The 22866-nt window shown below is 51.1% G+C and overlaps 1 protein-coding gene across 8 annotated transcripts in view; it reads left to right on the top strand.

Annotated features, from left to right (window-relative positions):
* The window catches only part of LOC140418616 (adhesion G protein-coupled receptor B2-like), a 1340408-nt gene that overhangs the window by 476367 nt on the left and 841175 nt on the right, over nt 1-22866 (top strand). For 7 of the 8 annotated variants that reach the window (XM_072502156.1, XM_072502149.1, XM_072502159.1 and 4 more), the window contains one exon: nt 17483-17584. The exons of the other annotated variant lie outside the window; for it this stretch is intronic. In XM_072502156.1, the coding sequence (XP_072358257.1) occupies nt 17483-17584 (102 nt within the window). The remainder of the gene's footprint in view (nt 1-17482; nt 17585-22866) is intronic. 8 annotated transcript variants of the gene reach the window in all.

Genomic DNA, 22866 nt, shown 5'->3' on the forward strand with positions numbered 1-22866 from the left:
GGCTGGACACCCAGAGCCAGGCAATCTAGAAAGTGGAGGAGAGGGTGGGGGAGCACAAGGAGCAGCTTACCACGCTAACAGCAAAATTGGGATGTTGAGGGAGACCCAGAAGCGGCTCAAAAAGGAAGTGGAAGATTTAGAGAACCGCTCCCGGAGGCAACATTTGAGAATTGTGGGAATGCCAGAAGGCATCGAGGGAGAGGGCGCAATGCTGTATGTAGCCAAAATGCTGGAGCAGCTAATGGGGGAATGGGCCTTCGACTGGCCCTGGAGGTCGATTGGGCGCTGATGAGGAAGCCTCAGGCGAATGAGCCGCCGAGGACGATGAACGAAGGTTACATCGTTCATGGACAAACAGAAGATCTTGCGGTGGGCCAGGCAGACGAGGAGATGTACCTGGCTTGCCCTGTTTAAGAAGGGGGGTGAAGTTCAGGATGCTTGGGCCCTCCTTTGGGTGGCGCGCAACAGCCGCGAGCATTATTTCAGAACACCGGAGGAAGCAATGGAGTTCTTGAGAGACAACGACGTGGCAGGAGATGGAGTATATTGAACTTTGGAGGAAGTGTGAGGACATCTTGGTCCTCTCTGCCTTTTTGTTTATTGCTTTGTTTCTCTTTGGGTGATCGTCAGAGGAGAACCTTTCTTCTTTGAGGGTATGTTTTTTTGGGGGTTCTTTGGGAGGATGCTGGAGGACCGTGGAGAGTGAGTGCACCTTTTTCTTATTGTTATTGTTTTTTGCACTATGCAAGCATGCGAACAAGGGGGAGGGCAAATCAGTGGAGGGGGGGGGTAGGATGTTTGCCATTATGGGCGGGGGTTGCCAGGCTAGCTGGGCGGGCTAGTTCACAGGAGCGCAGCAGGGGCAAACAGGTAGTTAAGAGGGTTTTTTTAGAAAATGTTTCACTGAAACATTTGTAATTTTCAGTAACACATTAACAATTAACCCCGTGGGCCGACTCACGCAAAAAACCTAAGCAACAATGTCCCCTACTGCCCACGCTCTATTCCCTAATTACCTGTATACTGAGTTCACTGTCCTTATCTAACACTGCCATGCCTCCTGTTGCCCCCCCCCCCCCCCCCCCGCCCTTACTGCTGACGTTCAATTTTCTTTGAAGACGTTAATGAACGGTTGCCATCTCTGGGCGAACCCCTGAGTTGATCCTCTCAAGGCGAACTTAATTTTTTTCCAGGCTGAGAAACCCTGCCATATCGCTGACCCACACACCTGACTTCGGGGGCTCCAAGTCCCTCCATCCCAGTAAAATCCGTCTCCGGGTCACCAGGGAGGAGAAGGCCAGGACATCGGGTTCCCTCCCCCACTTGGCCCCTGGATCATCCGATACTCCAAATATTGCCAGTTCAGGACTCGGAGTTAACCTCCTTCCCAGGACTTCTGACATAACGTCCACAAATCCCTGCCAGAATCCCCTCAACTTCAGACATGCCCAGAACATATGTACATGGTTAGCTGGGCTACCCCCACACTGCCCACATCTGTCCTCCTCCTCGTCAAAAAACCTGCTCATCCGGGCTACCGTCATGTGGGCCCTGTGGACCACTTTGAACTGGATCGGGCTAAGTCTGGCACAGGACGAGGATGAATTGACTCTCTTCAAGGCTTTTTCCCAAGTTTCCATTCACAGCTCCTCTTCCCACTTTCGCTTCACCTCCCTAATCGGGCCCCCTCGCACTCCATCAACTCCTTGTATATCTCTGAAATCCTCCCCTCTCCACACCCAGTTTTTGACATCACCTTGTCCTGTAGTCCCCTCAGGAGGAGGCGAGAAAAGCTTGGAACCTGCCTTCATACAAAGTCCTGGACCTGAAGGTATCGAAATCCATTCCCGCCCGGTTGCTCAAACTCCTCTTCTAGTGCCTTCAAGGTCAGAAAGCCCTCCTGGATAAAGAAATCCCCAAATCTCTTGACCCCCTTCCTGCTGCCACCTCCTTAAGCCCCCATCCAGCCTCCCCGGAACAAACCGGTGATTGTTACAAATCGGAGACCACACTCCAATCCCAACTGCTGCCTTCATTGTCCCCACACCCTTAGGGCTGCCACCACCACAGTGCTTGTAGAGTACCAATCCGGCGAGAACGGCAGGGGCGCCATTAGAAAAGCCTTGTACCCTTGCAGGATGCCACTTCCACTCGCTACCCTTCCCCACTACCCACTTCCTGACCATCGATATGTTGGCCGCCCAGTAATAATTAATAAAGCTCGGGAGGGTTAAGCCCCCCCACTCCACGACCCAGCTCCAGGAGTGTCCTCTTTACTCGGAGTTTTCCCCGCCCACACAAAACCTGTAATCGCCACGTTTATTTTTCTAAAAAAAGCCTTTGGGACAAAAATCAGAAGGCATTGAAAAAAGAAAAGCAGTCTTGGGTGGACTGTCATCCTCATCATCTGGACCCTTACCGCTAGTGTCAGCGGGAGCATGCTCCATCTGTGGAAATCCCTTTTCATTTGGTCGACCGCTTTGCGCAGATTTAACTTGTGGAGCTGCCCCCACTCTTTAGCCACTTGAATCCCTAAATATCTAAAACTCCCCACCACCACTTTAAAAGGTAACTCTCTCAGTCTCCTTTCCTGCTCCGTGCCTGGATCACAAATACCTCGCTCTTTCCCATATTCAACTTGTAGCCTGAAAATCGGCCAAATTCTCGTCGTACCTCCATGATTTCGGTCATCCCTCCCACCTGGTCTGTAACAAGTCATCCGCATAGAGAGAAACCACCCCCCCTCACTATCCCCTGCCATGCACTCGATGCTCTAAGGGCCATTGCGAAAGGCTCTAAGGCCAGGGCAAACAGTAATGGGGAGAGCGGGCATCCCTGTCGTGTCCCTCTCCCGAGATTAAAATATTCTGACCGGGTTTGGTTGGTTCTCACATTTGCCACCGGGGCCTGATATAACAGCCGGACCCAGTCCACAAATCCCTGCCTGAACCCAAACTTGCCTAAAATATCCCATAGGTATGTCCATTCCACCTGGTCGAAAGCCTTCTCTGCGTCCATGGCTGCTACCACCTCAGCCTCAGGCCCCTCAGCTGGCATCATTATAACATTAAGAAGCCGTCTAATATTGGAAGTCAAGTGCCTGCCCTTCACAAATCCCGTCTGATCCTCATCTATAACCTCCGGGACAGAGTCCTCTATTCTGGTGGCCAAGATCTTTGCCAGTAATTTAGCATTTAAAAGGGAAATTGGTCTGCATGATCCACAGCTCTCCAGGTCCTTGTCTCGCTTCAGGATGAGAGAGACTGATGCCTGTGATAGCGTTGGGGGAAGCACTCCCAACTCCTTGGATTCATTGAAAGCATTAACTAACAGCGGTCCCAATGGCCCCAAAAACGTTTTGTAAAATTACTGGGAGTCCGTCAGGTCTGGGGCCTTACCTCATTGTATTGCCCCCAATCCGTCTATCACTTCACCAAGCCCAATTGGGCCCCCAAGACTTCCACCAGCTCCTCATCTACCTTTGGGAACTCTCGCCTCCCCACGAATTGGTTCATTCCCTCCTCCCCCGCAGGGGGTTCCAACTCATATAAACGACCAGAGAATTCATGAAACACGGCATTAACCGCCCCCCCGGGTCCCTCACTACTTTCCCTTTCACATCCTTAATTTTCCCTATTTCTCTCGCCGCCTCCTGTTTCCTCAGCTGATGTGCCAACATCCTGCTAGCTTTCTCCCGATATTCACATACTGCCCCTTTTACCCTCCTCAGCTGTCCCTCCGTCTTGCCTGTGGAAAGGAGCCCAAAATCCATTTGAAGTCTCTGACGCTCCTTCAGGAGCTCATTTGGAGACTCCGTACATCTCCTATCCATATGTAAGATTTCTCCTACTAGCCTGTCCAGCTCCGCCCATTCAGCCCTTTCCCTAAGGGCCCGAATCAAAATATATTCCCCTCTGATGACCGCTTTCAATGCCTCCCGCACCACCCCAGCCGCGATCTTTCCCGTGTCGTTGGATTTTATATACCCCCGAATGGCCTCCCTCACCTGCTCACATATCTTGTCGTCTGCTAACAGCCCTGCATCTAGCCTCCACTGTGGCCGCTGAGAATTTCCCAATTTCACCTGTAGGTCTAGCCAATGTGGCGCATTGTCCGATATTACGATTGCTGAAAACTCTGTTTCCAGCACTTCCGCTAACAATGTTTTGTCCAGTATAAAAAAATCGATCCTGGAGTACGCCTTGTGCACATGACAGTAGAATGAATATTCCTTATTCCTTGGCCTCTCGAATCTCCACGGATCAACACCCCCCATGTGCTCCATGAACCCCCGCAGCTCTTTCGTCATTGCTGATACTTTCCCCGACCTAGAACTCGACCGGTCCATCCTAGGATCCAACACCGTGTTAAAATCATCCCCCATAACCAACCAGTGCGAGTCGAGGTCTGGTATTTTTCCCAGCATCTTCCTAACAAACACACCGCAATCACAGTTTGGGGCATATATATTTACGAACATCTCTGCCATTCCCCCCAGTTTCCTGCTAACCATAATAAATCTACCTCCCGGGTCTGTCTCTATTTTCCCCACCTCAAACGCCACCCTTTTGTTAATCAGGATGGCCACCCCCCTTGTTTTAAAGTCCAATCCTGAATGGAACACCTGTCCGACCCATCCGTTTTTCAGCCGAAATAGATCTCCCGGCTTCAAGTGTGTCTCCTGTAACATGGCCACGTCCGCCTTTAACTGTCTCAAGTGTGCGAACACACTTGACCAGCCCACTCAGGCCACGAACATTCCACGTAACCAGTCTGGTCGGAGGGGCTCTGCCCCCCTCCCCTGTTGATCAGCCATGACCTTTCCTAGGCCAGCCCTTAGCTCATGGCCCACGCTTCCCCAGATCCGCCCATCGCAGCAACTGGCATCTAGCCTCCATATCCAGCCTCCTGGAAGTCTCCTAATTGTCAGCAGTCCCTCCCCCTACACTGTTACTTTTCAGCTCACCCCCCACTTCGCTCCCGTGACCAGCCTTACCAGCTAGCATAGCAGGTCGTGCCCCTGGCGCCTAGGATTCTACCACCTGCTGGATCTTTACCCCCCAACTCTTTTTTTTTTAATAAATATTTTATTGAAAATTTTTGGTCAACCAACACAGTACATTGTGCATCCTTTACAAAATATTATAACAACACAAATAACAATGACCTATTTTATAAACAAAAAATGAATAAATAATAAATAACAAAAATGAAAACTAACCCTAATTGGCAACTGCCTAATCACAAGTAACACTCTCCAAAAATATAATTTAACAGTCCAATAAATAATTATCTGTTGCAACGACCTATACATATTATACAGTATATATTAACAACCCTGAGAGTCCTTCTGGTTCCTCCTCCACCACCCCCCCCCCTCCGATCCTGGGCTGCTGCTGCTGCCTTATTTTTTCCATTCCATCTATCTTTCTGCGAGGTATTCGACGAACGGTTGCCACCGCCTGGTGAACCCTTGAGCCGACCCCCTTAGAACAAACTTAATCCGCTCTAGCTTTATACACCCTGCCATGTCATTTATCCAGGTCTCCACCCCCGGGGGCTTGGCTTCTTTCCACATTAACAATATCCTGCGCCGGGCTACTAGGGACGCAAAGGCCAAAACATCGGCCTCTCTCGCCTCCTGCACTCCCGGCTCTTGTGCAACCCCAAATATAGCCAACCCCCAGCTTGGTTCGACCCGGACCCCCACTACTTTTGAAAGCACCTTTGTCACCCCCATCCAAAACCCCTGTAGTGCCGGGCATGACCAAAACATATGGGTATGATTCGCTGGGCTTCTCGAGCACCTCGCACACGTATCCTCCACCCAAAAAAATTTACTGAGCCGTGCTCCAGTCATATGCGCCCTGTGTAATACCTTAAACTGAATCAGGCTTAGCCTGGCACACGAGGACAACGAGTTTACCCTGCTTAGGGCATCTGCCCACAGCCCCTCCTCGATCTCCTCCCCCAGCTCTTCTTCCCATTTCCCTTTTAGTTCATCTACCATAGTCTCCCCTTCGTCCCTCATTTCCCTATATATATCTGACACCTTACCATCCCCCACCCATGTCTTTGAGATCACTCTGTCCTGCACCTCTTGTGTCGGGAGCTGCGGGAATTCCCTCACCTGTTGCCTCGCAAAAGCCCTCAGTTGCATATACCTGAATGCATTCCCTTGGGGCAACCCATATTTCTCGGTCAGTGCTCCCAGACTCGCGAACTTCCCATCCACAAACAGATCTTTCAGTTGCGTTATTCCTGCTCTTTGCCACATTCCATATCCCCCATCCATTCCCCCCGGGGCAAACCTATGATTGTTTCTTATCGGGGACCCCCCCAAGGCTCCAGTCTTTCCCCTATGCCGTCTCCACTGTCCCCAAATCTTCAGTGTAGCCACCACCACCGGGCTTGTGGTGTAGTTCCTCGGTGAGAACGGCAATGGGGCTGTCACCATAGCCTGTAGGCTAGTCCCCCTACAGGACGCCCTCTCTAATCTCTTCCACGCCGCTCCCTCCTCCTCTCCCATCCACTTACTCACCATTGAAATATTAGCGGCCCAATAATACTCACTTAGGCTCGGTAGTGCCAGCCCCCCCCCTATCCCTGCTACGCTGTAAGAATCCCTTCCTCACTCTCGGGGTCTTCCCGGCCCACACAAAACCCATGATGCTCTTTTCAATCCTTTTAAAAAAAGCCTTCGTGATCACCACCGGGAGGCACTGAAACACAAAGAGGAATCTCGGGAAGACCACCATCTTAACCGCCTGCACCCTCCCTGCCAGTGACAGGGATACCATATCCCATCTCTTGAAATCCTCCTCCATTTGTTCCACCAACCGCGTTAAATTTAACCTATGCAATGTGCTCCAATTCTTGGCTATCTGGATCCCCAGGTAACGAAAGTCCCTTGTTACCTTCCTCAACGGTAGGTCCTCTATTTCTCTACTCTGCTCCCCTGGATGCACCACAAACTACTCACTTTTCCCCATGTTCAATTTATACCCTGAAAAATCCCCAAACTCCCCAAGTATCCGCATTATTTCTGGCATCCCCTCCGCCGGGTCTGCCACGTATAGTAGCAAATCGTCCGCATACAAAGATACCCGGTGTTCTTCTCCTCCTCTAAGTACTCCCCTCCACTTCTTGGAACCCCTCAACTCTATCGCCAGGGGCTCAATCGCCAGTGCAAACAATAATGGGGACAGAGGGCATCCCTGCCTTGTCCCTCTATGGAGCCGAAAATAGTCAGACCCCCGTCCATTCGTGATCACGCTCGCCATCGGGGCCCTATACAACAGCTGTACCCATCTAACATACCCCTCTCCAAAACCAAATCTCCTCAACACCTCCCACAAATAATCCCACTCCACTCTATCAAATGCTTTCTCGGCATCCATCGCCACTACTATCTCCGTTTCCCCCTCTGGTGGGGCCATCATCATTACCCCTAACAACCTCCGTATATTCGTGTTCAGCTGTCTCCCCTTCACAAACCCAGTTTGGTCCTCGTGGACCACCCCCGGGACACATTCCTCTATTCTCATTGCCATTACCTTGGCCAGGATCTTGGCATCTACATTTAGGACGGAAATAGGTCTATAGGACCCGCATTGTAGCGGGTCCTTTTCCTTCTTTAAGAGAAGCAATATCGTTGCTTCAGACATAGTCAGGGGCAGTTGTCCCCTTTCCTTTGCCTCATTAAAGGTCCTCGTCAATACCGGGGCGAGCAAGTCCACATATTTTCTATAGAATTCGACTGGGAATCCATCCGGTCCCGGGGCCTTTCCCGCCTGCATGCTCCTAATTCCTTTCACCACTTCTTCTACCTCGATCTGTGCTCCCAGTCCCACCGTTTCCTGCTCTTCCACCTTGGGAAATTCCAGCCGATCCAAGAAGCCCATCATTCTCTCCCTCCCATCCGGGGGTTGAGCTTCATATAATTTTTTATAAAATGTCTTGAACACTCCATTCACTCTCTCCGCTCCCCGCTCCATCTCTCCTTCCTCATCCCTCACTCCCCCTATTTCCCTCGCTGCTCCCCTTTTCCTCAATTGGTGTGCCAGCAACCTGCTCGCCATATTCGTACTGTACACCCTGTGCCTTCCTCCATTGTGCCTCTGCAGTGCCCGTAGTCAGCAAGTCAAATTCTACATGTAGCCTTTGCCTTTCCCTGTACAGTCCCTCCTCCGGTGCTTCCGCATATTGTCTGTCCACCCTCAAAAGTTCTTGCAGCAACCGCTCCCGTTCCTTACTCTCCTGCTTCCCTTTATGTGCCCTTATTGATATCAGCTCCCCTCTAACCACCGCCTTCAACGCCTCCCAGACCACTCCCACCTGGACCTCCCCATTATCATTGAGTTCCAAGTACTTTTCAATGCACCCCCTCACCCTTAGACACACCCCCTCATCTGCCATTAGTCCTATGTCCATTCTCCAGGGTGGGCGCCCTCCTGTTTCCTCCCCTATCTCCAAGTCCACCCAGTGTGGAGCGTGATCCGAAATGGCTATAGCCGTATACTCCGTTCCCCTCACCTTCGGGATCAATGCCCTACCCAGCACAAAAAAGTCTATTCGCGAGTAGACTTTATGGACATAGGAGAAAAACGAGAACTCCTTACTCCTAGGTCTGCTAAATCTCCACGGGTCTACACCTCCCATCTGCTCCATAAAATCTTTAAGTACCTTGGCTGCTGCCGGCCTCCTTCCAGTCCTGGACTTCGACCTATCCAGCCCTGGTTCCAACACCGTATTAAAATCTCCCCCCATTATCAGCTTTCCCATCTCTAGGTCCGGAATGCGTCCTAGCATACGCCTCATAAAATTGGCATCATCCCAGTTCGGGGCATATACGTTTACCAAAACCACCGTCTACCCCTGTAGTTTGCCACTCACCATCACGTATCTGCCCCCGTTATCCGCCACTATAGTGTTTGCCTCGAACATTACCCGCTTCCCCACTAATATAGCCACCCCCCTGTTTTTCGCATCTAGCCCCGAATGGAACACCTGCCCCACCCATCCTTTGCGTAGCCTAACCTGGTCTATCAGTTTCAGGTGCGTTTCCTGTAACATAACCACATCTGCCTTAAGTTTCTTAAGGTGTGCGAGTACCCGTGCCCTCTTTATCGGCCCGTTTTGCCCTCTCACGTTCCACGTGATCAGCCGGGTTGGGGGGCTTCCTACCCCGCCCCCCCTTGTCGATTAGCCATCCCCTTTTTCCAGCTCCTCACCCGGTTCCCACGCAGCTGTATCACCCCCAGGCGGTGCCCCCCCCGCCCATCCCCTCCCATACCAGCTCCCCCCTCTCCCCAGCAGCAGCAACCCAGTAATTCCCCCCTCCCACCCCCCCTGCTAGATCCCCCGCTAGCGTAATTACTCCCCCCATGTTGCTCCCAGAAGTCAGCAAACTCTGGCCGACCTCGGCTTCCCCCCGTGACCTCGGCTCGCACCGTGCGACGCCCCCTCCTTCCTGCTTCTCTATTCCCGCCATGATTATCATAGCGCGGGAACCAAGCCCGCGCTTCTCCCTTGGCCCCGCCCCCAATGGCCAACGCCCCATCTCCTCCACCTCCCCTCCTCCCCCCATCACCACCTGTGGAAGAGAGAAAAGTTACCACATCGCAGGATTAGTACATAAAACTCCTCTTTCCCCCCTTTTTAACCCCCCTCTTCGCCCCCCACATTCGCCCCACCACTTTGTTCAAACGTTCTTTTTAATAACCCGCTCATTCCAGTTTTTCTTCCACAATAAAAGTCCACGCTTCATCCGCCGTCTCAAAGTAGTGGTGCCTCCCTCGATATGTGACCCACAGTCTTGCCGGTTGCAGCATTCCAAATTTTATCTTCTTTTTATGAAGCACCGCCTTGGCCCGATTAAAGCTCGCCCTCCTTCTCGCCACCTCCGCACTCCAGTCTTGATAAACGCGGATCACCGCGTTCTCCCATTTACTGCTCCGAGTTTTCTTTGCCCATCTAAGGACCATTTCTCTATCCTTAAAACGGAGGAATCTCACCACTATGGCTCCGGGAATTTCTCCTGCTCTCGGTCCTCGCGCCATCACTCGGTATGCTCCCTCCACCTCCAACGGACCCGCCGGGGCCTCCGCTCCCATTAACGAGTGCAGCATCGTGCTCACATATGTCCCGACGTCCGCTCACTCCGCACCTTCAGGAAGACCAAGAATCCTCAGGTTGTTCCTCCTTGCGTTGTTCTCCAGTGCCTCCAACCTTTCCACACATCGTTTCTGATGTGCCTCATGTGTCTCCGTCTTCACCACCAGGCCCTGTATGTCGTCCTCATTCTCGGCTGCCTTTGCCTTCACGACCCGAAGCTCCCGCTCCTGGGTCTTTTGTTCCTCCTTTAGCCCTTCGATCGCCTGTAGTATCGGGGCCAACAGCTCTTTCTTCATTTCCTTTTTGAGCTCTTCCGCACAGCATTTCAAGAACTCTTGTTGTTCAGGACCCCATGTTAAACTGCCACCTTCCGACGCCATCTTGGTTTTTGCTTGCCTTCCTTGCCACTGTTCTAAAGGATCCACTGCAATCCGGCCACTTTCTCCTCCTTTTTTCATCCGTATCCAGGGGGGATTCCTTTCTGGTTTACCGCACAGTGTTTTTAGCCGTCAAAATTGCCGTTGGGGCTCCTATCAAGAGCCCAAAAGTCCGTTTCACCGGGAGCTGCCGAAACGTGTGACTCAGCTGGTCATCTCTGCACCCGGAAGTCTACCCCCCAACTCTTAATATCAGCTTTCAAAACAATAGCACCAAGCACAGAAAGCAAACAAACCATCCACTTAAGGTCTCGGCTCAACGGCCCACCCCTTCCGCTTTGCAACATCCCATCACCTTCAAACAGAGCCCCAAACAATGGAAGTGAAAACAAACAAGATAAATGGAAAGACAGAAAATATTATACATGCAATAACTCAGACAGATGTCTTTCCTTCCTAGAACATCTCAATTTGAGAACTTTTCTTCAACCCCTCCATTTTTAAAATGTTTTCCTTTTTTCAAACACAAAAAAAAGGAAGAAACTGTACCTTGGTACATACACTAAAAGGTCAAAGTTAGATAACTCAGAGAAATCCTTCTCTTCCCGGTCATCGCAACTCAAGTTACAGTGCACCACAGAACATTTTGATTTGCACTGTAAATTCTATGATTCTATGATTTAAATCGCTACCGACCAGTTGTTTCTTTTTTTAAGTCCTTATGGGTTCCCCCAGGTTGTTGTCTTTCATAAAGACCGCCACTTCTTCCGGCGAGCCAAAATATAGTTCCCGGTCCTCGTAGGTTACCCAAAGACAGGTTGGGTAGAGCAGTCCAAATTTTGTTCCCTTCGCATACGTGGCCGCTTTAACTTTATTAAAACTCTTAGCAAGTTCTGCTCCCAAGTCTTGGTAAACCCAGATCTCGGCTTCTTCCCATACGAACCGTTTCGTCTCCCTAGCCCTCTCATGATGCGTTCTTTGTCCAGGAATCAATGCAGCCTCACCACCATCGCCATCGGGGACTCACCACTCTGGGGCTTGCGCATAAGTGCCCTGTGAGCCCGGTCCACCTCCAATGGCCCGTCGAACACCTCTGCCCGCATCATTTTCTCGAACATCTTCACAACATATGCACTGGCATCCGATCCTTCCTTTCCCTCTGGCAGACCGACGATCCGAATGTTCTGCCTGCGGGAACAATTCTCCAGGTCTTCCACTTTTTCCAGCAGTTGCTTTTGCCGATCCTGTAAAATGCCAATTTGCAGTGCCATCCCAGTGGACTGCTCCTCTTGTTCCGTCGCCTGCTCCGAGAGCTTTTGGATCGACTGTCCCTGGGCTGTCACCTCCATCCGGTTGACAGCCTCCTTAATCGAGGCTATCACCTTGGTCAGGTTCTCCACACACTCCTTACGGTGCCGGGCGAACTTCTCATCCAGGTATGTGACCAACCGATCCATCGACAATTGAGCCGGTGGAGCCGGAGCTAGCTTATCTGCCTTTGCAGCCACCAAGCTCCGATCCTCACTTCCAACCAGCTTTTGATTCCTTCTTTTGTGATTACTTTTTGAGTGCAGTTCCATAGGATAGGGGTCGCCTTCTCCTCCTCTCACTTTTATCCACTTATGTTAAAAAAAATTTTTGCGAACATCCAGCTTAAAAACTGTTAAAAAAAACCACCAAGAGCGGGAGCTGCTAAATGTGCCACCATCCACAGCATAGTCGCCAACGGAAGTCCTCGTGGCTAGAGTGATAGAGCAGGATGATATTGTTTTGTTTGGGGGGGGTGGGGGGCTGCTAACGGTGGTGGGGCTGTTGAAGTGCAATAAGAAGGGGATTGCTGACGGTGGACATCCGAGGGCGAGCCTGGAGGGTCGTGTGACGTGGGCTGGGGGCTGGCCCAAGAAGGGTTATGGTTGATTGGCAGGGGAAGCGGGTAGGGCGCCCCCAGACCAGACTGGTCACATGAAATGTGAGAGGGCTGAATGGGCCAGTCAAACAGTTGCGTGTGATTGCGCACTTGAGGAGCTTAAAGGCGGACGTAACACAGGAACCGCATTTGAAGATTGGGGACCAGATTAGGCTAAGGAAAGGGTTGGTAAGGCAAGTCTTTCACTCAGGATTAGTTATGAAGATGCGGGGGATGGCGGTGCTGATAAATAAGCAGGTAATGTTTGAGGTGGAGATTATAGTAGCAGATTTGGGTGTGAAGGAGGGGTGCCAGTGGTCTTGGTGAATGCTTATGCCCCAAATTGGGACAATGTTGAATTCATGAGGCGGGTGTTGGGGAAGATGTTGGACCTGGACTCTCACCGGCTGATTATGGGGGTGGGGAATTTAATGCTGTTATCGAGCCGAGATTGGACCGATCGAGTCCATGGTCAGGGAGGGTGTCGGCTGTGGCCAAGAAGCTGAAGGGGTTCATGGAGCGTATGGGGGGGGGGGGGGGGAGGTGGGGGACGGACCCGTGGAGGTTTGGGAGGCCGAGTGCGAAGGAATTTTCGTACTTCTCCCATGTGCACAAGGTGTACTCGCGGATCGATTACTTCATGGTAGATAACACTCTGCTGGCAGGGGTGGCTGACTTGGGCTATTCAGCGATTGTGGTCTCTGACCATGCGCCACATTGGGTGGACTTGCAAGTGGATCGGGGAGGGGAGGTGTCAGTACCCGGACTGGAGATTAGACGTTAAGTTGCTGGCAGATGAGGAGGTATGTGAGCCAGTGAGGGCCACTATTTGGGGTATGTGGAGCTGAATGATAACGCCGCCATGTTATGGGAGACGCTTAAGGCAGTGGTCGGGGGAAGTTTATATCGGATCCGGGTGGAGCAGATGCAAGGGGACTTTAAGAGTTGGGACGTGCTCCCATTGTCGCTGGCGGGGTAGGTGCAAATCGGCAAAATGACAGAACTCCCGAGGTTCTTATTTGTTTTCCAGAACTTTCCGATCTTTATTTCAAAGGCCTTTTTCATGAAAATTAATGATCTGATTTTGGGGTATGTGTGGGTGGGAAAATCCCCACATGTAAAGAAGGTTCTGTTGGAACGGGAACACGGCGTTTGTAAAGGGAAGGCTTCTCTCGCCGAACGTTAGGTGCGGGGTGGGGGGGGGGCCTTGCCCAATATAATGAACTATTACTGGACAGCGAATATAGCCATGGGTAGGAAGTAGGTAGTGGGGGAGGGGTCGGCGTGGGAGCGGATGGAGGCAGCCTCCTGTAAGGACACAAACTTAGGGGCACTGTTGACAGAGCCTCTGCCGTTCTCGCCGGCCAAGTACTCTGCGAGCCCGGAAGTGGTGGCGGCCCTGAGGTTGTGGAGACTGTGATGGCAACATCTGAGTTTGGAGGGTGCCTCGGTCAAGGATGTGTCGAAAGCAGGAGTTGGTGAGAGTAGGATGTTGGAGATTTCTAAGGAGTTAATGGACTGGGAGGGAGCCCCAATCGGAGAAGTTAAATAGAAGTGGGAGGAGGAGCTCGGGAGGGGAATGGAGGTTGGGTTGTGGGAAGAGGTTTTGAGGAGAGTAAATACATCTTCTTTTTGTTCTGGACTTAGCCTTATTCAATTCAAAGTAGTTGATAGGGTGCATATGACGGTGGCCAGAATGAGCAGGTTCTTTGAGGGGTGGAGGGCGGTGTGCATGGAGGCCCACGAACCATGTTCGCATGTTTTGAGCATGCCTGAAGCTGAAGGGGTTTTAGCAACGGTTCGCACACCTAATGTCCAAAGTGCTGAAGGTGAACTTTGCACCGAGTCCAGAATATTTGGAGTGTCAGAAGACAATGGAGTCCAGGGGGCGCAAGAGGCCAACGTTTTGGCCTTTGCCTCCCTGATTGCCCAGAGACGGATTTTGTTGGAGTGGAGGGACTCGGGTCGCCGAAGCTGGGAGTGGGGGTGAGCGAGTTCCCGGAATTCTTTAAGCTGGAAAAAAGCAAGTTTGTCTTGAGAGGTTCAGTGGATGGGTTTGCCTGGAAATGGAAACCGTTTATGGGAGGTGGATATAGGGGCCGAAAATGGGGAATGCAGGGTGGGTGGAGGGGAATGACAGGGAGGGTGGGGCGATGGGGTGTTATTCATTTGTTATAAGATTTCCTGTCTGTTCTCTTTTTGGTTTTGGTTGTGTTCAATGTATATACATAAATGCCTGAATAAAAATATATATTTTTAAAATTATGAGTGGCAAGGACAGAGTGGATAATCAAAAACTTTTTCGCAGGGTGGAAGAGTCAATTTCTAGGGGACATAGGTTTAAGGTGCGGGGGACAAAGTTTAGAGGAGATGTGCGAGGGAGGTTTTTTTACACAAAGGGTTGTGGGTGCCTGGAACTTGCTGCTGGAGGAGGTGGTGGAAGCAGGTACGATAATGACGTTTAAAGGGCGTCTTGACAAATGCATGAATAGCATGGGAATAGAGGGATACAGGCAGAAGTGTAGAAGGTTTGAGGTTAGATGGGCAGCATGATAGGCTTAGAGGACCGAAGTGCCTGTTCCTGTGCTGTACTTTACTATGTTCTTTGTGAATACTAATTGGAGCACAAGGTGCACTCAGCCAACTCCTAAACTACCTGAAATCAAAACAGAAAGTGCCAAAATACTCAGCAGATCCAGCCGCATTGGTGGAGAGAGAAACAGAGTTAAGGATTTGAATTAAAAATGACCTTTCTTCAGATGAGTCATGTTCTGAATAAGAGTCATATTAAACTTAAAACATTATCTTTGTTTCCCACTGCACAGATGCTGCCAGACCTGCAATGTGTTTCCAACACTTTCAGTTTTTACTTTAGATTTCCAGTACACATCATATTTTGCTTTTATCCTTGTACTACCTTCCTGGTCTTCCTTTTTCCTGTGCGGCAGTCACTCATTTTGTTTTCATCTGTATACCCTTAAACTGTGGGCTGACCACATCTAGAATTGTACTGTGCATGTAACTCTCAGTGGATGTATCACAGTGATGCCAGCTGCCTCTAAAACCCCAACTTTGGAGCTTCTGCTCCTCCGGCGAATGGCACTTTCTGCACATGTGGTTGTCTTGGACATGAGAAGCATTCTAGGATTCCCAAATATTACAAGATGCACATTCTAAGAACATGAGGATCCCAGCCATTAATCTATTTATTAGACTCACTAATGTTAACAGAAATATTATTAAAACAAACACTCATCGGTCAACAGACTCCTTTGTCCTGACAATACATTTTTTTACATTGCTCCTTGACGCTCATGATCACCCTGCTCTGCTGTCGAGCTCCCTGAGCTTCCGTAAAATACTGTGGACAGTGAATGTTGGCAAACTAAGTAACCATGAGGGCATGAAACTTGCTTCTGTTCCTAACTGATTTTCTAACAGTCCAACAATATTCACAGGATATCAGTCAGATCTGGGAACCAGGGGTTGATCACTCAGAAAGGTTACCGAAAAGATTACTATTTTAGCCTTGGTGATGGGAAAACCTTCAGAGATAAACAGTTGCTTAGACTAAACTAGTCACTGAAAAGCCAGCACAGATTTGTTAAAGATAAGTCATGTTTAAGTAAATTGTTTTGAGTTTTCTGATGAGGTAACAGAAAAGATTGTTGAGATTATATGGTTAATGTTGTGTATTTGGACTTCCAAAAGGTGTTTGACAAAGTTCCCCATAATGGGCTTGACAGCAAAGTTGAAACTCTTGAAAAAGAGGAATAGCATGATACAAAGTTGATTATTAACAGGAAACATAAAGTAGTCATGAACAGTTTTTTTTAGTCTGGGGCAATTGCAGTTCCCAGTGGTCGCCGCAGTTCCCAGTGGTCGATACTAGGATCATGAAGAAACAGTGCAGAAAAGATTACCAAGGATGGTTTACAAAGACAAGGTTACATGGAGACGCTGGGGTTGTTTTTCTTTGAGAAAAGCAGATTAAGAAAATATTTCATAGAGCTATTCAAAATCAAGAAGTGCCTGGACAAAATACACAGAGAAATTTTCCCATTGGCAGAAGGATTGAGCAGTAGAGGACACTGCTCAAAGGGGATTGACAAAAGATGCAGCCGCAACCATGAGAAAATACTTTTACGCAGTGAGTGGCTAAGATCTGGAATGCAGATTTAATGTGGCTTTCAGAAGGGAATTGGATGAGAACCTGAAGATAAACAGTTTCAGGGTTACATGCAAAGCGTGGACAATTAAGACTGGTTGAGCTGCTCTTGCCGAGACCGAACACAGACAGAATGGAATGAAGGGCCACTTGCTATGTTATAATCATTCAATAATTCTATGATTTACTGCTGGGAAACATGGAACCACTTTCTGAAGTTATTTAATCTTACCACCACCAAATGTTATATCTTTGCTCATTAGTCAAATGGCTAATAGCTGGAATTCTCCAGTCGTGCAAGTCAATTTTCCCATCAGCAGTTCACCCCCGCCAGCGGGTTTCACGGCAGCATGAGGTGTTTAAAATGGGAAATAGAATCTCACCACCAGCGAAATGTGCATGGCCGAGAAACATGGGGCTGGTGGAACGGAGAATTCCGCCCACTGTCTTTATACTCGTCACACTTTAAACCTTAGAAATCAATATTGGTGATGTGAGTAGGTAAATATCACAAAAGTCTCTTTGTTTTAATGCTAGTAGCAAACAGTTAATTTAAATAGATTAATGCCTCACTAAACTAACAGATGTGTCACACAAATGTGCTAAGTGCTTTTTTACTTACTTTGGCAACAGTTACGTGTAGGCCATTATATTTAATCATGTTGAATCTTTTTACTTTCCTCTCATTACTGTTGTCATTGTAGAATCATTTTTTTAGAATTTAAAACTTAATGATTAGGACTGATCAAAAATTCAATTGTGAAATTTAGACTATCAGAAAATGGCAAAGAAACCTAAAATTAATGCATGCTTCTGACTGTATTGGTGAGATTAAACAGATGGAGTTTAATCCTAACGTTCTCTGTAATATCTTGTCCTTTCAATAATTTTAATTGATGGATGTTTTTCCTGTAGCTCCCCATGAGATGTGTAGGGATGACTACATCATGGCAATGACCTGGAAGAGGACTGCAGCTGGGGGGCTGGTTTATAACAAGTGCCCTCCAAATGCAACAGGTTTGTTTGTTAAGCGTATCTTCACACCCATACTGTTTTATACTCTTTGGGGAATAGTGGTGGAAGGATTTCTGAGCTGATTATCAGCCCGTTGAACCGCGTTGAATGCTCTTTCCATGCTCAACAGGTCCTTGTATTGAACTTAGAACCTGAGTTTCTGGTTCAGTGCTATCACTGTACCACAAGGCCTCCACAATGCAACAGGTAACAAGAGAACACTAATATCACTTGCTTTGCAAGGAAATACCTCAACATTTTTTAGTTCACTTCTTGCACATAAATCGATGTCCCATGACAGTAATTCAGTTGATACACATTCACATTTAGTAATGTGAAAAAGGGGCTGTTGCAAATTCAGGTCGACCGTTATTCCAGGAGCAATTACATGACAACAAAGATCTGTTGGTTAATGAATTGGGGAAAGTGTTAAAATCAGATATCTCTGTTTTTACTGAGCAAGCTGATAATTTAACTTGCTAATGAATCATTTCCTCTTCTGATTTGAACCCTGTTTCTGCATATAAATATAACTTTGTTATATTGTAATGCAGCATATGTTTATTGAATGCATTTGAGTTCCAAGGCCAATTGGTTAAAAGTACTTCAAGTGAGAAGCAATGGATCAGTATGGATAATTGTTGCTCTTCAAAATAACAATTTTCAGCCACAATAAAAATAGCAATTTATATTTGTATAGCATCATTAAATTAACTATCCTTAAGTACTTCACAGAAACAGAAGAAAATGAATGGTGAGTCAAAGGGGTGGGTTTTAAGAAAGATCGTAAAGCTGAGGTGCAAGAGGAACAAACTGCTCAACACATTTTATCTGATGAATTTTCCAATGGAGAGGAGGAGGAAGATGAAAATGCCAGCACCAGACCAACCAACCACATTGCTGCTCAGAATACTACGGATGTTCCAATAGCTTGAAGGTTCAGTTGGTTCATTCATTCACAGTGGACTAAAGTAACTAGTATATTCTCCAATGGTTTTTTTTCTCATAAACTTAGAGTACCCAATTAATTTTTTCCAATCAAGGGGCAATTTAGCACGGCCAATCCAACTACACTGCACATCTTTGGATTGTGGGGGCGAAACCCACGCTAACACGGGGAGAATGTGCAAACTCCACACGGACAGTGACCCAGAGCCGGGATCAAACTTGGGACCTCGGCGCCGTGAGGCAGCAGTGCTAACCACTGTGCCACCGTGCTGCCCAAACTTCACCTTCTCGAGAGTCAGAAATTTAAGTAGATCCCCCGCCAAGCTGAGACACGAGATGGAGAAGCTGATCTCCACCCCAACAGCACCCGCCTCCAGGCAATCAGTGAGGCGAAGGCTAAAACATCTGTCCCGCCTGCAACTCGGGCTGGTCCGACACCCCGGAAATGGCTTCTAAGGACCCTGGTTCCAAGTTCACGAGTACTACCCCCGGAATGACCCTGAAAATTGAGTTGCCTCATTCTCATCCTCTCCCTCGTGAGGTGTGCCCTATACACAACCTTCAGCTGTATCAGCCCTAACCTCGTGCATGAAGCTGAGGCGTTCGTCCTTAGGTCCACCTTAAACTGTCTTCCATGGACTCCACCAACTCTTCCTCCACCCACCGGGGAATCACCCAGGGCCACACTCAAGGCAGCCCACAGTGAGGGCAGTGCTAGCCGACAGTGTCCTTGGCAGCAGGGACGGGCGCCAGGACCAGGGGCACCAACGGGGCCAGATACCGATGGGGCAGAGGTGTGGGGCTAGGGGGGAAACATGTGTGGGTAGTGCCCGCTGTGCCAACCTGGGCCAGCATGTAGCTCATGGTACCAGTTTGGGCACGGGAGTATGCGCCATGCTAACATGTTGGCCTTTCACCCTCTGCAGACAATGCCATTCGGACACCAACCTGCGATGCTGGCCACTGTGGTGACAGCCGCAGCCCTGCGAGATACCCTGCGACCACGTGAGTGGGGGCCAGAGAGGAGGGGGTAGCTGGAACAAAGGAACGGGCTGCAAAGGTGCAGGTGGCGGCCGCACAGGCTGGAGGGCCGGCTGCTCAACAGGCTGAGGAGGAGGAGGAGGTGTCATGGAGGCGCCGCATGAGGCCCTGCGTGTACCGGCACTGCATGTCATTCGAGAACCTGCCGGACCGAGCACGCCGACGGAGACTGCGGATAAGCAGAGGGACTGTGCGACACCTCTGCCAGATGATGGCACACCTGGCACTGCGGGGATTTGGGGAGCACACCCGCTTCCGGTGACTGTCAAGGTGATGGTCGCCCTGAACTTTGATGTGACGGGGTCATTCCAGTCACCGATTGGGGACCTGTCCGGGATCTCACAGACCTCGGCGCACAACTACATCCATGCCGTCACGGACCCCTATATGCACAGGCGGACCAGTACATACAGTTCCATGTGGACCGAGCCCATCAGGATGCCTGGGGAGCGGGGTTCGCTGCCATCGCCGGGATGCCCCGGGTCCAGGGGGTGATCGACAGGCTGCATGTCACCCTATGGGCACCGGCAGATAACAGGCCACTGTACATCAACAAACAGGGGTTTCACTCCATGAACATACAGCTGGTCTGCAATTAACAGCTGCGCATCATGCACGTCTGCACCCGATACCCGGGCAGCGTGCACGACTTATTCATCTTGGCACACTCGGTGATCCCCGGCCGCTGCTGTCGTGGCTGATGACGCCTAATTGGAGGCCACAGACCGACGCGGAGAGTCGATACAATGACGCCTTTACAGCGATTAGGGGTGTGGTCGAGCGGTGCTTCGGCATCCTCAAGGTGAGCTTCAGGTGCCTGGACCATTCTGGAGGGGCCCGCCAATAAAGGCTGCGAGAGTCGCTTGCATCGTGGTGACCTACTGCATCCTCCAAAATATAGCACAGCAGAGGGCGATGTGCTGGAACAGGAGGATGTGGAGGAAGAGCAGGCCTCGTCCGACGAGGAGGATGCGGGGGAGGGGGACGATCAGTAGGACATGGGGCCCAGGTAGGTATGAGAGACCGCACAACACCATCGCCAGGGCAAGCGTGCATGGAACGCCCTCATTGTGACACGGTTCGCCGACTGGGGGAGGCGGTGTGCTGGTGAGGGGCACGGACACCACATCCCAGACACACACCCACTCACCTGTCACACCACCAAACCGCTCGCATGCACAGGCCCTCAATGATACATACCTGCGGCGCAATAAGCTGGGGGCCCTGGGTTTGCAGTAACAGCAGGTCTGATCCATGGGATGGAGGATGATGACAACTCGCCCTGCGATGAGCTCCGGTACTCCGCATTTCATGACAGAGGGGAGGACGGTCCACCGACGGGGGCTGCACTGGTCCCCCATCCCCCACTCCCACCGGCCAGCACTGACTGGCCCACCCCCATCAGTCAGAGCACCGAGGCAGTTTTCAACGGTGTTAACAGGTGTTTATTGTGGAGAAATATATACAGTCTGTGCCCTGACACCATAACTCAACTGTGCCTGTACCCGTGCCAACTTAACTGGTGTCTAACTTTCTGGCCTTACCGGCCCTAACACTACACCGAGGTGGTTCCCCAGACGGGAGAGCAGGAGTGGAAGTGGCCTGTTGTGGCTCCTACCCTGCGACATGGATCCCCGTTGACGCACGCCTCCTGGGGCGACCCGACCTGGATGGCCCAGCTGCTGCTCGGACATCCCGGGTGGCATGGTGCTGCCCTATTTTGCCCGCTGCTCACCAGATGCACCAGGGACAGGACTGGGGGGGGAGTCCGAAGGTGCTGCAGTCTTCTGGCACCCCCCCTGCTGGAGTCACCGGCACGGGCCCCATCACCTACTCCTCCCTCGGGTGCCCGATGGCCCCCAGGCTACTCCATGGGACGGGGGTGCGAGCGGAGCCATTCCCTGAGGCCCGTCCGCCACCTGGCGCTGCCAGTCCTGCAAGTCCGCTCTGGTCTCGACCAGGGTCCGCACGTTCTTGGCAATGGAGCAGAGGGAGTGGACCATCTCCGTCTGGGACTGCGCCACATCACGCTGCAATTGTGCCACCACCCTGAGGGTCTGTGCCACATCAGCCAGTGACTGGACCACCTCCCTCTGGGTCTGGACCACCTCCATCTGGGACTGGGCCACCAACCTCTGTGTCTGCGCAACACAGGCCAGTGCCTGGGCAATGCCACCGACGATCTCAGCTATGGCCTGCTGTAACTGGGCCACGCTGAGGAGCGCCACTGCAGTCTCCACATGGCTCTGGCAGATGGCTCTGGCACATGGCTGCCTGTGAAAGGGCAGCCCTGTCCTGGACCTCAGCCCCTGCTTGCAGAGAATGCCCCAGGCCTTTCACTCTACCTGACCCATATCCGACACTGTCGCCCCCATTGCCTCCACCGTGGACGCCACCTGTGCAGTGTCAGCCTGGTTGGCTCGCATGAACAGCAACACCCCCTGCTCCTGCACGCGGCTGGATGCCTGCCGTCATCCCCTCTTGTAGTTCCTAGGTCTCTGACTGCACCTGCTTTGGAGCTGGGACCCGTCTGGGCGGCAGCTGGTTCCTGGGGCTGATCTGCCCTCCGCCTGTCTGGCCCCTCGGCTGCTCCTACCTCCACCTGCTGTACCGGATGGGATGTGTGGTGCACACCAGGTGGTATCCCAGGAGGCTCCTCACTAATGTGCCCAACCAAGGTGATAGTCTCTGGGATGCAGGAGGGTGTTGGAGACAGTTGTGACGGAACGTCGGTGCCCTCCTCCGCCCAAGCTCCGGCGTTTCCTGAGTCTCTGGCAGAGGGCCGGTGTTCAGGCTACTCTCCCCGTCACTGCTTGACCGCCTGGGGGGCACTGGATCTAGCACAGGCTGGGGGCGGGGGTTCTGGATGGACCGGCCCCATCTCTGGCAGGTCCTGTAGGACACAAGACGACATGTATGGTTAAACGGGGGAAGGGGGGGGGTGTTGATGGAGGTAAGGGTGAGGGGGGTATGGACTGAGGGGATTGCGGATTGGGGGGATGAGGGGGGGTTGCGGGATAAGGGGGGTGGAGGTTGGGGGGGGTGAAGGGATTGTGGGGGGGGGGTTGGTACCCACACATGTGTTATCGGGACCCACAACTAAGTGGGGTCTTACTCGTTCGCCCGCTGCCGACCTCCACCTCGGGGACCGCCCTTTCCTCCGGGCCGCCAACCACGTCCTGTGCCCTCTGCCGGGCATGGTGAGGGGCCACAGCTGGTGGTCCCCCTCCAGTCTTCTCCCATTCCTGGCAGTTGTGCGCGGCCCTCTGCTGGGAGGGGTGGCAAACAGAGACAAT

The sequence above is a fragment of the Scyliorhinus torazame genome, chromosome 1, assembly GCF_047496885.1.
Source record: "Scyliorhinus torazame isolate Kashiwa2021f chromosome 1, sScyTor2.1, whole genome shotgun sequence".
NCBI lineage: Eukaryota > Metazoa > Chordata > Chondrichthyes > Carcharhiniformes > Scyliorhinidae > Scyliorhinus > Scyliorhinus torazame.